General features: G+C 29.2%; 1 protein-coding gene across 3 annotated transcripts; it reads left to right on the top strand.

Moving 5' to 3' along the window:
* The first annotated feature begins 4,619 nt into the window (after positions 1-4,619).
* LOC100161152 (interferon-inducible double-stranded RNA-dependent protein kinase activator A) lies at positions 4,620-11,471 on the top strand. Of its 3 annotated transcripts, XM_016804907.2 has the most exons (9): positions 4,625-5,018; positions 5,126-5,206; positions 5,413-5,762; positions 5,943-6,096; positions 6,170-6,317; positions 6,385-6,560; positions 10,196-10,437; positions 10,509-10,617; positions 10,679-11,471. In XM_016804907.2, exons 2-9 carry the CDS (start codon positions 5,188-5,190, stop codon positions 10,810-10,812), a joined length of 1,332 nt encoding a protein of 443 aa, XP_016660396.1. In that variant the 5' UTR covers positions 4,625-5,018; positions 5,126-5,187; the 3' UTR covers positions 10,813-11,471. The 3 variants fall into 3 exon arrangements, with proteins under 3 accessions (XP_001942593.2, XP_016660396.1, XP_016660397.1); XM_001942558.5 differs by lacking the exon at positions 5,126-5,206 and having other exon boundaries at positions 4,620-5,018; XM_016804908.2 differs by lacking the exon at positions 4,625-5,018 and having other exon boundaries at positions 5,195-5,311.
* Positions 11,472-13,021: the final 1,550 nt, after the last annotated feature.

The raw sequence follows: 13,021 nt of genomic DNA, 5'->3' as shown, positions 1-13,021 counted from the left end.
ATAGTAACCACGGGTTTGTTATTGATGTATAACGCGTTACCTAATGGATATTGTGATATGATTAATTTGGAATTTATTATTGATACCTTTTATAGGTCAATTTTTTTTTAATACTATAGATAAGTATACCTATAATTATAGGTATGTCTAATACCTAGACTGACAAACCGTCTCCACTAAGAATCGTTTTTCTTATACAGTGATATTATATCATTGAATTCAAATTTAATACTATCCATTATACAGTGACCCACTTGTAACCTACTGTACAGCAGAGCGACATCCACTTACCCACCTTTTTTTGATTTGCATTGTATATTATTGTTTAATAAACAATAATAATAATTTAATAATTTAACAATTTAACTTCAAATGTTTTAGCCGGGGGGAAGTTGTCTCGTTCAGGAGGGAAACGTCCATCGAATCGGGGGGAAACGTCCTAGAACCGTCAGAATGACGTCAGCCCTAGCACCCTATAAGGTGAGGTTAACACCTCCAACGATAAAATCTTTAACTAACTTTGGGGGTAATTTTTAAGTTACCATATAACAGTACTTACCTAGTACCTACTATATTTTTATTTAATTTTAATATTTGTTGAAATTTTTCTTAGAAAATTCCAATGGGAATCATACTGTTCAAGATGACAGTAAGAATGTTTAAGAAAAAAAATATCAAATGCGATTTCATTAGTTTTATATTATAAGCAGGGCGTATTAAAATGTTCCCCGGGTGTAGGTCTGTGGAAAATGTCCGTCCTTAATAACTAAAATAATAATAAATAACATAATTTACTGCACTAACTGAATTATCATTTAATTAGCTACTATAAAATATGTATTAATTAGGTAAGTATGCAAAACAAATTTTGTTTAAATACTAAAAATTTGCCGCTGTAGGCACGTGACCATATAGTGCCTGAATATAAATACGCCACCGATAATATAATATAAGGTACCTACTTAAATGTCGACGATTCACGATCCCGAATTACTCTATTTCCACGTATACTTTTCATTCTCACTATTAAGTAAATTATGAAGGTGACGTTACAGGGAAATCTAATTTTAAAAATAATTTTAGTACCTAATCGAGAAGATGGACAATACTTAAAAATAATAATATACTACTAACAATTATATATTCAATTTTTGTCACAAGTTATTTTTTCTTTAATATCAAATGAAACATTTTAATCAACTATCATTAATTTTGTAAATAACATTTTTTTGTTATTTTAATTATTTAATATAAATAATTTATTTTCATTTTTAATGCAATAGAATTTGAAAACAATATAAGCATACTATTATATATTTTTTTACGATAACTGGCAATTGTTATGCGGAATCGTGTTACAATCAGGTGAAATTCGGGTAAAATAATAAGAAAATCTTTTGTACAACGAAATACGGAATTCAGAATTGTGTATTTTATAAAAAGGTTTATTTTGCGGAATCGTGTGTTGCCCTTAAATGTTATGATTAATTATATATTAATCTCTATTTATTTTGTATATTATAAAAATTAAAATTATGTGTTACCTACTAATAATTATAATAAACTGTATTGTTAGATATGAAAATCTATTTGGTAGGTATATAGGATAATTAATATAGGAGACCACTGCTCAGACTATATAATTATTATATTACGTGTTAAATGTCAATTCAAAAAATATTTTATCAGTAGTCAGCAATCAAAAAAAAAAAAAAAAAAATACTATAATACTTTTATAGAATTTAAAAAATCCACATTCCAACTAGATATTTTTGAGCTATTACAGTTAAACGTGTTTTTATTAATTAACCCCTTGATTTTCGTTTTGTAATGATTTATAAATAAATTACCTACATGGGTACACATACCTATAGGTAGTGTTAGATCGAAAATTAATTTAAACGATTCTATTACGTTTTAAGCACCCACGTGTAGTAGGTAATAATAATAACAATAAAAATAACGCATATACATAAGGCCATCTTAAGGTTTTAAGGGCTTTAAAGTTTAAGGGCACATAATCACCAAACTCAAAATTTGAAACGTATAATAGGTACCTATAAATATATATATATATATATATATTTTACATTTTATACGTGATATAACGTTATATACCTACATATAGGGTAATGTCTAATGACGTAGGTATTACTTGACTATAATAATATAGCATAGGTATTTTTGAAAATAATTTTACATTTTTATATTTTTAGTTTCAGTAATTAAAATTTAAAAGAATGGAATGTTTAATAAGACGTATTATGTAACCCAAACATAAGTATTATTATTGCACGTAGCACGTACGTGGTAAAGTGAATTCTATAATACTACGGTGTCGTTCAATGGTTCGTGGAAATGGCCCATTTATGTCGATTTTATACAGCCCGTACACATAGCAGTTTCACTCAAACATAAATTAAATGTTTAAAAAACCACAAAAGCTTGTGTTTATGTGTTAAAAAAATATAAAAGTAGGTAGGTACTAAACATGTACACCTATATTATTATAACGAATATATGCCTACTTAAAACTTGTATAATTAGTAACTACCAATCATTTCTATACAATATTATTCCCCAATTAAGAATTTAAAAAAAAATTCAAAGTAATAACTAATAAGTCCCCGCATTTATTTTTTGTGTTGATTTAAAATAATGACATAAATTTATTTATTTCTGAGTGACGAGAATACCAATAAAATATAATACATCATACATTAAATGTATAATATTATAATTATATATTATTATATATAATACATTATAATTGTAAATACTTTTTACAGTGCAAAGAACGAAATTTTAAATATTAGGTTAAATAGTAAAATCATAAATGAGAATTACAACAAACGTAAACTTTAAAAAACAATCTTTAATCTATTATTAATAATTAATAAAATGTATTATAATTATTTTATTTGTATTTAAATTATTTTGTGATGGATACTAATAGACTCGTAGATATTAACATTGATTATAAATACTAGTATACCTACTAGTATAGTATTTATAATCAATGATATTATGTATTATTTTTTTTTATTCAGTTAAGCCTGGCAACTATGGCCATCAGCTGTTTTTATTTGTAGTGGGAGAAACGGTTGAGGTTGGAAGTTTGAAACACATTTTGTATGTGTGGCAAGGACAGTGGCGGATCCAAGGCCTAATTTTAGAGGGCATGGAGGGGGCAAAAGTATAAAAAGTCCATACATTTGTTACATAATTGGCTAAACACAGTGTAAAACAAAGGGAAACTACGGCGATTAGGGGGGGGGAATGCCCCCTTTGCCATCCCCCTGGATTCATCACTGGGCAAGGATTTATTGCTAAATATCCCGAGTGGTCACCCATCCGGGAGCTAGCAACAACGGCCAATACGTACACGACCGTGCCACACCAAGCAACATATTATTATGTATTATTTATGAATAGACTGACAGTGGCGCAAATAGGTGGGGGCTTAATCACTCAAAGTACCCTCAAAAAAAAATAATATAATATATTATAATTTTAAAAAAAGCTTTGGGAGTCGAGCCGCTCTTAAGCATTTTTCCTATTTGCGCCACTGTAGACTGAATATCCAGGTGGATAGGGGTGGGTGATACAGTCTTTCCTAGCGAAACACCAGTGCTGTTATTCCTTGTAAATTAAAGCATAGTTATTACTTATTAACGGTTAGTATATTCAGTGACAGCTAACTATATAATGCATATATCTATTAAATTTTTAGTGGGTAACGTATATTGTATAATGTACATTATAATTCCATTCCCACGATGGTTGATAGAAACAGCTGTAAAAGACATCTAGTTTCCTAAAGGACGCCACAGTGTAGCGGTGACGGTAAAATTCTTTTGTCTTGGCGGTGCAGTGTGTGGGGACCTTTATCAATGTATTATATTTATTATTTATATCTGATAATAATATTTTTTTATATTTGATGTATAGAAAATTAGTTCAACACTCGCGTAGTGCTAGTGGAATTTCAGTGCACACTATAGATATATTATACAACAACTAGATAGCCGACAACTATACAACAGCCATACAATGTTTTGAGGTTGTTGTCTTGTCGCCATTTGCTTAAAAGGCAATGTTTACATTTTATGATATTTAAGAAATATAATATATATTTATCATTGTTATCAGATGAAAGTGTAAACATTGCCGTTTAGGCATATCACATAGTTAATCTATACTAGTATACTACACCACTATAAAGAAATCTGTGAGGCATGTAGCGGGCCTATGGCGTCACGCGACTTAACAAATAATATTTGACTATAATAGTCTTCAGTCGGCTATCCAGTTGTTCGATTTATCTATATTACGATTTACGGTGCACGCTATATTTTCATCAAATGACGATTTCAGATAGTGTAATCTTTATCGTGGTCGATACTGATGGTCGAGATAGTCGGTACTTGGGTTACCGTGATAAAATAGATAGGTGATAGGTATGTCAGCAACAGTACGAGATGTAGTGCGGTTAGCGCATCCCACCCTCCTCAACCGTAGTCGTGGTTCAGGCCATTTCATTGGCCGTTAAATTACCCGGCCAACATACTGTGGCTAATCAGCTAACAGACGGGGTGTAGAGTATTCGACAAACACGAAGCGTAACAAAAAGTTTTGGATTTTCCTACCTATCTCTCTTACGTAATAGCACAAAACAGTAAACAGAACAATATTGATTATCGTGCAGCAGCAGCTGCTACAACACAGTTGCTTCGTTGCTTGTAACCGGCGATTGGTCCGCTTTGTTTGCATTTAAACGAAATCGTGTTGTATACTTAAAAGTTTTATTCCAGTGCGCACTGCTCGCGTTTAATATTTTATCTATGGCTCGCGTAGTTTCGTCACGATCGTTTTCTAGATTTTATCGACGTTATTAATAAAATTAAAATATAATATACACGTATAATAATCAATTGGTGCATTAATACCATTATAATAGTATTAACGAACCAGCTGTCATTACTGTCATACCGGGGCCTTTCGATAGAGCCGTAGAGGTAAGTACCTTGTTGTTGTTTATAAATAACTAGGTAAACACTGAACATTTTATAATAATAATTATATAATAGTTACTAAAATTAATTTGTTCACGTGATCCCGTCAGCCAGATATCCATTATCCACATATCGTTGTTCGTTTTATCCATTGCCTACCTATTCACATTTCATGAAAGTCGTAGTCCGTGGTAGGTATACATATCATATCGATATTAATTGTATCCATCGCATTACATTACTTTGTCCCTCGAAAACAATATTAAATACCTATCTAATGTCAAATTTTGTCTAGGGTAGGTGCGTCGTCCATCAATCGCCATTCCTATCTCCAAATCCCATGTCACCCACTCCCCTCAACATGTGACTTAATCGCACCACTGCTTGTTTACATTAGGTACACGTTTGCGCAGATCATCTGGATACATGCCTTCCAGGATAACCATGTATGCAAATTTCTCCAGCGCCAAAAACACAACAGTCGGCGGTAGAGTAGAATACCCCGACAAACGCTGTCCAACCCAAGGTCCACCGTTAACCACAGTCTCATCAGAGTGTCTGCACCCATTGGATAAACCATCATGTTCCTCGCAACAGAAACTCATGTTTGAGGAATATAACCAAAATAATAACTTTGATATTTACAACATGGATGCACCAACAGGTTCTGCGCTCAAGCCCTGTAATACAGATTTCAAGAAAACTTCATGTAAACAGCAAAAAGTGGACTTGCCAACAAAATTCAATGTAAGTTTTTGTTACAAAATACAAATCATATCTTAACAGTCAACTGTATTCTACCAATATCAACTTATAAATTATCCAATATCCCATTAAATTATGGCTAATATTTAATGTGTATTTTTATTAATATTATACTTAGTATGTACCTATTTATCCAATGTAATTAATTAAATTTGTGTTTAGGAGATAAAACAGGACAGCTTGAAATCTCCTATTGCTAAACTCAATGAAATTATGTTGTTAAAAAAACAAGTAGTCGAATACGGTTTGATTTCCATAACAGGTCATGTACATAATCCAGTTTTTAGATTTGTTGCTGTAAATGATGGAATATATGGTAAATAATTGAGACCTATTCCTAAAAAAAAGAATATACATTTAACTTTCTAAATGAAAAATAATGGTTTTAGCTTATGGAGATGGTTTGTCAAAAAAAGAAGCAAAGAAAAATGCAGCTATAGCTTTATTGGATAAATTAGATGACATTAATGGAAACAACACCATAACGTCTACCACTTCAAACATTTCACCAAGCAATGTCAGCCCTTTGAAGTATAGGTATATGGCTAAACAAAATAATATATAACTGAATAGATTGAATTAATTTTGTTTAATTTATTTTCAGCAAAGAGAACGTTTTAGATGAAATATCAAAAGTAAACCCTATTGGTGTGCTACAAGAGTTGTGCATGGCTCGTCGTTGGGAATTACCTGATTACGATTTTCCACAAGATGAACGCAATGAAGCACATAATGTTTGGTATTCTGTGGTATGTTCCCTTAGGGACTTAAAATCTGTAGGTAAGCAACTTTAAACAAACTTTTACATTTAACATTTAAAAAAATTAGGTACATATATTTTTATGATACTAGCTGTATTACCCAATTTCACTCGGGAAAAAATGAACACTCCTAAATTGTGGTGTTATATAGATCGGTAATAGATAAAGACAACACATTTTAACTAATCATTATAGTAATGTAAATATTGAAACTAAATTATATTATATTAATAGTTGATCCCGCGCATTTCGTTGCCCGTAAAAAATTACAACTTTTAACAAAATTGTGATTGTTCAACTCCTTATGTGCACAACTCAGCCTTCCTGGTAGGCACAATGTGCCGGACAATGTGTCACAACATATCAAGTAGGCAATGTGAGAAAATGTTATTTGATACATGCTTGTACCTGATCTGCCTGATTAACCAATTGCAAACAAATAATAAAACCTAATTTCTACCAAATATTTCCTCTATAACCAATAGCAACCATTTATTAACAAAAATGTCTACTGTAGTATCACCGGAGGTTGGGTATTACCAGAAATACTCGGTGTGGAGATAGCACACAGCCGGACCAGGCAAATTCAGGCGGCACTCGGCCTGTCTTCTTGGTACGGGACCTCGGTCCCGGTGCTCGTGGTCCTCAGACGACGCGCGGCCGGTGTACTGGGCCACCGTACGTTGGCCGTGAACCTCCGCGGCTCTTGACTAGCGCACAGCGTTAATATAAGGTCTTCGGTTGTAGCCGCAAGGCATCAATACCCGGGAGTCTTCGTCTTCGTGTAAATCTCAAAATCTCTGTTTAAGCACGTTCCCGAGTATGACCTAGAGGGTGAAAAATACTTAACGATTAAAATGCTTCTAATAATAGTATTATAGTATTAACTTATAATCTTAAGACTTGTGGAACTAATGTATGTGTAATGTAAAACTAATGTAAATCCATGGACATTACACTTGCTTTTCTAACCAAAAACAACTGACATATAAATATCAGTGACATTTCTATAAGAATAGTGCGGCGTTACAACACACCTAATTTATGTTTATTTTTATTTTTATTTCACTATGGTAAAAAAAAAAAATGTAGAAATATAATATTTTAACTTGAAATAATTAGCTTGAAATTTATATTTATCTTTTTTAACTGCTAGGGGGTTAAATAGATGCATTGATAAGTATGAATTTCAAATTAATTAATATAATATAATATTTTATTATATTATACAAATTATATAGTTAATTTTTTTTTTTATTTTAATTTGAAATATACAATCTATATCGCATGACATAATAAGTATATATTATGATAAGAGACAGATAACAGTATACACAAAAAATAAAAATAAAGTGAGTAAAGAAGCCACCCAATTATGACACTTTAATAAATATGGTTAAATTTAAAAAATAAATTATAAATTACATCATATGTATCAATGTATTTTTATTGAAAGTATATAATATTAATTTAACTGTTGAAGTTAAACGTCTTACATTCTAAATTAAAAATATATTCTATAAAATATAAAACATAAACTAATAAAAGGAAACACTCAATGGACACAAACAGCTTATAGCTCTTCATTTAGACCAGTGCTTCTCAAACGTATTTGTTTATGTAGCCTTTGCGTTGCTAAAAATATTCTACACAGTCTCTAAAATTAAGAATATTTATTAAATATACATAATTTATGTAAAATGATGCATGAATGATTTGCTTATTGATTTGTTTCTTTATAATATAATCATAACCGACATAAACAATAAAAGCAATATAACCTTCAATCAACCAAGTGTTATCTGCAGTATAAAATCCCACACACTGCGAAATAAAAATTACTTATAAATTATAATCTTATATTAGTTATAATCATAAATCATAATGATATTAAAGTACATCCGTTTAGATATTCCCAGGGAGCAATGGCCCCTTAGCCCCCTCCCCCTTTGGCCACTTTTGCAACCAACACATCTAATACTACTTCTACTACATCAACTACAAAACAAAGTAGGCATGCTGGTTATTAATAATTAAGGCCAGGATTTGTGTGAAACAGCATATTTTTTTTGCTACGACCAAATGGAGTTTAAGTGAGTTATGTCCACCATTTATATTATTCTGATAAAAATGGTACTATTTTTGTTTTGCATGTTTTCGCATATATTGAGCTCAACACATATTTTGCATATTTAGCATGATCGGATTTATTGTGTTTAAGCAGATTATAATTAAACTGGCTGATTATAAGTATATAACTTGGTTTTTTTGTCAAACATAAATTTTGTTTTTATAAATAAAATCCAAAGATACAATATGTGATAAACGAGTGAATAGTTTGACAGAGAAAGATAAAAACGATTAAAAAAGCAGGGTTGGTACGTATAATACAGTACCTACAGTATTAGTGTATTACACACAATCCTAATATTTTCCATGTCGTACAAATCGTTCAACCGTCGTCATATAGTAGATTGTTTTTCAATGTGATTTTAGTAAAATTATTGTGATTCTAATTTTAAGAACGCCGAAAGTCAAAAAAGTCAAATTAAGAAATTTGTTGCAGAATTGTAAAAAAAAAATACCTGGTCGTAGCATGTAGCACACGTATTTCAACTTTTGAATGTGAATCATAAGATTTATTACTAAAATAATAATCAATACATTTTATCGATTATTTTAGTACCTATGCATTAATATGCATCCGAAAAATAAATAAATAATTTTTATTTTTTAATCTCAATTATATTATATTAAGACAATCCAGCCAATCACTGATGTATTTCAATAAATAAATATTTTTTTTTCTAACCTTATTTTGTGTCTCAAAATTATAATGCATATTTTTGTATATGTTGGTAAATAAAATAAACACGATAAACCAAATATTATTTTAATATAATTCAGACATGTCCACAGAGCTCTTAGATTACAAGTTTTATTACTGCTGATATCTGTGTATATAAAAAGACTTGTCCTGGGTGATTCATCATCGCCTAGCCGGAACTGCTGAAGCTATGGATATGAAATTTTCAGTAAATGTACTTATTACTATGTATAGGCGCACTAAGAAAGGATTTTTCGAAATTCGCATTTTAAAGAGGTGCTCAAACAGGGATCTTGAGGTTCACAATGGAAATTGGAAATTTTGTTTTTATTTATTTTTTAAATAGTTGCCATTGGTTACAGTCTACAGTAGAAATTAGTATTTATTTATTATTGGTTTACATTGGTTATTTGGGCAGATCAGGTACAAGCTAGAATTTTTTTTTCTAAAAATTGAAATCCTTAATCTGAATTTATACATAACATCACTTATTATAGTTTTGGGTGGTTCTTATTTGGGTCATTCTTGAATTATGTTGAAGGGTAAAAATCCATTTCTTTAAAAATATGAAAAATTTTGTGACTAGCAGGAATCTCCTAACTCAATTCTTTCATCTCGCTATATTAGCCCCCGAAGTCTAACCAGTAAAACGCATTAAAATTAGCAGGTGCAATTTCAGCAAATAAAATATAAAATAGGTTCTTAAAAAGTTGAAAGTTAAAGTATATAATAATTAAATAATAGCATTGTTTCTAATATATATATATATCATTTGTATACGATTAGTTATTAACTTATGTAATAAAAATGAAAATTTATTTGAAAAGGTGAAGGAAAAACCAAGCAAGCAGCTAAAAGACAAGCTGCTCATATTATGTATGATCTAATAAAAAACATCCCTCAACAGAGCATCTCTAAGGCTAGAGAATATGTTTATCCAACACCTCGTAAAATGATGCAAGACATGATGGAAAGTAAGGATTTTAATTGCATAAATAATCTGAAATCCTTGGAAATATTCTTGAACCGATTAAAATCATCACAAAATCCAAGTTTAAACAAATTAAGGGTAATACATCAATTTAATTAACTCACACTAAATATAATATATATACTTATATTTTCTTTATTATTGTGCAGAATACCGATTCCACAGTTGAAATAAGAAAAAATGCGATTAAATTTTTAGAAACGATTGGAGAAGAGGAACATTTTTGTATTACATATTTATTGATGAGTAACAAGTCATGTAAGAGATTAGTTAAAGTAATAGTCATCATTTTTTATTCTATGCTCTTTATTTTTTTCAGTTGATATTGAAATAGTAGTGCAATTAGCTGTCACTCCTCTTTTGTTGTTCATCGGTTCGGGCAGAACAACAGAAGATGCTAAAGAAATGGCTGCCTATGTTGCTCTAACTTACTTAAAACTTTTATTACAGTAGTGAATCAACAAAAATACAACTAACTAATAGATTAAACCATAGTTTATAATATTAGTATAATGCTAACTTTTGTTAACTTTCTACTTATGGTCGCCAAATTCCTATAACTTATTAAAAAAGGTTTATAATATTTATTTTTTGAATCACAAACACTAATATTTTTTTCCTTTCTAATATTTAGTTAAATGCATACGATTTATAAATTGATATAAAATATTTTATATATCATTTTTAAAGTAAAATTATGTATTGAATTGTTTTCTTTAAGTACATATTTAGTTTTAACTTCCTACTAATAGTAAATTAATTTATTGTTTATTTTTTTTTAATGTCATAAACTTATTGATATATTTTATGTGAATTTAAAATTGTCTGCACAATACGGTACAATATGCACACAGTTAAACTTCCAATATTCTCTGTATATTTTATAACAATTTGCTGTATTTTATTTTACAAAATCTTTTGTTAAAATTAAGAAGATAAGTATAATATTCTGAACATTATTTCATATTATATATAATAAAAGTATTTAGTATAAACTTAAGTATTTGATAAATATATGTATATAATGCACGAACAATAGACAATCACTATTCATTTTGTATCCAATCACTATCTCGTGAGAAATGTATAATATATTAAAGTGCCACATATTATTTCATTTTGAATAGTATAATAGTAATAAATATTATAATATAAAAAATCATAACCTAAATCTAAAATGTCCAGAAAATAACAAAATGTCAAGGGTCGGGGCAGAAACCTACGGCCGCTACTATCAATTAGTGAATAAATGCATAAAAAATGTTTGTATCTAACCATAGTATTTATAAAGGAGTTGTACATAGTAGTGTGTTGAAAAATAATATAATTTATAGATGAAACTTTTATAATATAATCTACTAGCTTGGGTTAAATTAATTAATCTTGATACCTGATAGATATTGGAATGGACAACGCTTGAACCATACCCGGGAAACAATGTCTTTTGCAACAGTCGCAGCATGTCAGATATCTATTAATCTAATAGATTTATAATTTTACTATATATTTCAGATTCTGAGCGGAGCAATTTGCTTCGATTTTCAACTTCAGTATCTTGTTCAATGGGAAAGTGAATATCGTTGGTGCATTGAGGAGATCAAAATTTAAAATTCCCAATAGTTTTTAAAAGCGCCGAGAAAAACAACATAACATTTAAGGAAAAACTGGAATTTTTACTCAAAATCGGTTTTCCAAAAAATCGATTTTGATTTTTGGTGTGACTCTAAAAAAATGAACGTATATACATGAAATTTTCACTGGTTGTTTATATTTCCATTTTCTATAAACCATACAATATTGAAAATAATTTGACTGATTGACTCTTTTTGAGCTGTTTACGGACACTGTCAGTTTTCAATTTTTTTAGTTTTTTTTTCTATAAATATTAATACAATTTTATTTGTTGGGTAAAAAAGCTTGAAAATTTAATACAAGGCTTCTACGATATTGTTACAAAGACATTTGAAAAATATTAAAAATCCTTAGTCACAGTTTTTTCTTATAAGCATTTTAAGTTCAAATCTTGACAAAATACGGAAAAATCACGAAAATTACCAAATTATTTTGAGTTGAGAATTCATAAAAATTTTTCTTTTAAATCTAAGATTTGAAAATGTAATACAAGATTATACATTAGTGTTTTTTACCTTTATCAAAAAAAAAAAAAAATGTCTACAAGAATGTCAAATTAAATTTTTATGAGCGTTTGAAATTCATATTTGTGCAACATTTGATATTCACTCGATTTCTCATGTAACGATTTTCTTATTTTATTGTAATTAAAAAACTAATAACTGTAGATATATAAACATTTCACTGAATGTTTATATTCTCATTTCATATACACCGTAAAATGTTGAAAATATTTTGACTTTTTTTAGCTGTTTACAGGCATTGTCAGCTTTCAATTTTTTAAATTTTTTTTCTATAAATATTAATAAAACTTTATTTATTTGATAGAAAAGCGTGAAAATGTAATGCAAGGCTCCTGATATAATGTTACAATAGCAGTTGAAAAATATTAAAAATACATAGGCACAATTTTTTTTTTATAAGCATTTAAAGTTCGAATTTTGACAAAATTTATCAAATTTAAAATTTAATAATTATTTTGTAGTTCAAAATTTATTAAATGTTTAATTTTTATACCTAAGGATTGCAA

The sequence above is a fragment of the Acyrthosiphon pisum genome, chromosome A3 (genome assembly GCF_005508785.2).
Source record: "Acyrthosiphon pisum isolate AL4f chromosome A3, pea_aphid_22Mar2018_4r6ur, whole genome shotgun sequence".
In the NCBI taxonomy this organism is placed as follows: domain Eukaryota; kingdom Metazoa; phylum Arthropoda; class Insecta; order Hemiptera; family Aphididae; genus Acyrthosiphon; species Acyrthosiphon pisum.
Note: the sequence above shows the minus strand (reverse complement) of the source record. Positions and strands in the feature narration are given on the sequence as shown.

Coding starts and splice junctions, on each gene's coding strand:
- LOC100161152 (XM_016804907.2), top strand. Junction 6,561..10,195: donor TAGGGACTTAAAATCTGTAG/GTAAGCAACTTT, acceptor TTATTTGAAAAG/GTGAAGGAAAAACCAAGCAA. Junction 10,438..10,508: donor CAAGTTTAAACAAATTAAGG/GTAATACATCAA, acceptor ATTATTGTGCAG/AATACCGATTCCACAGTTGA.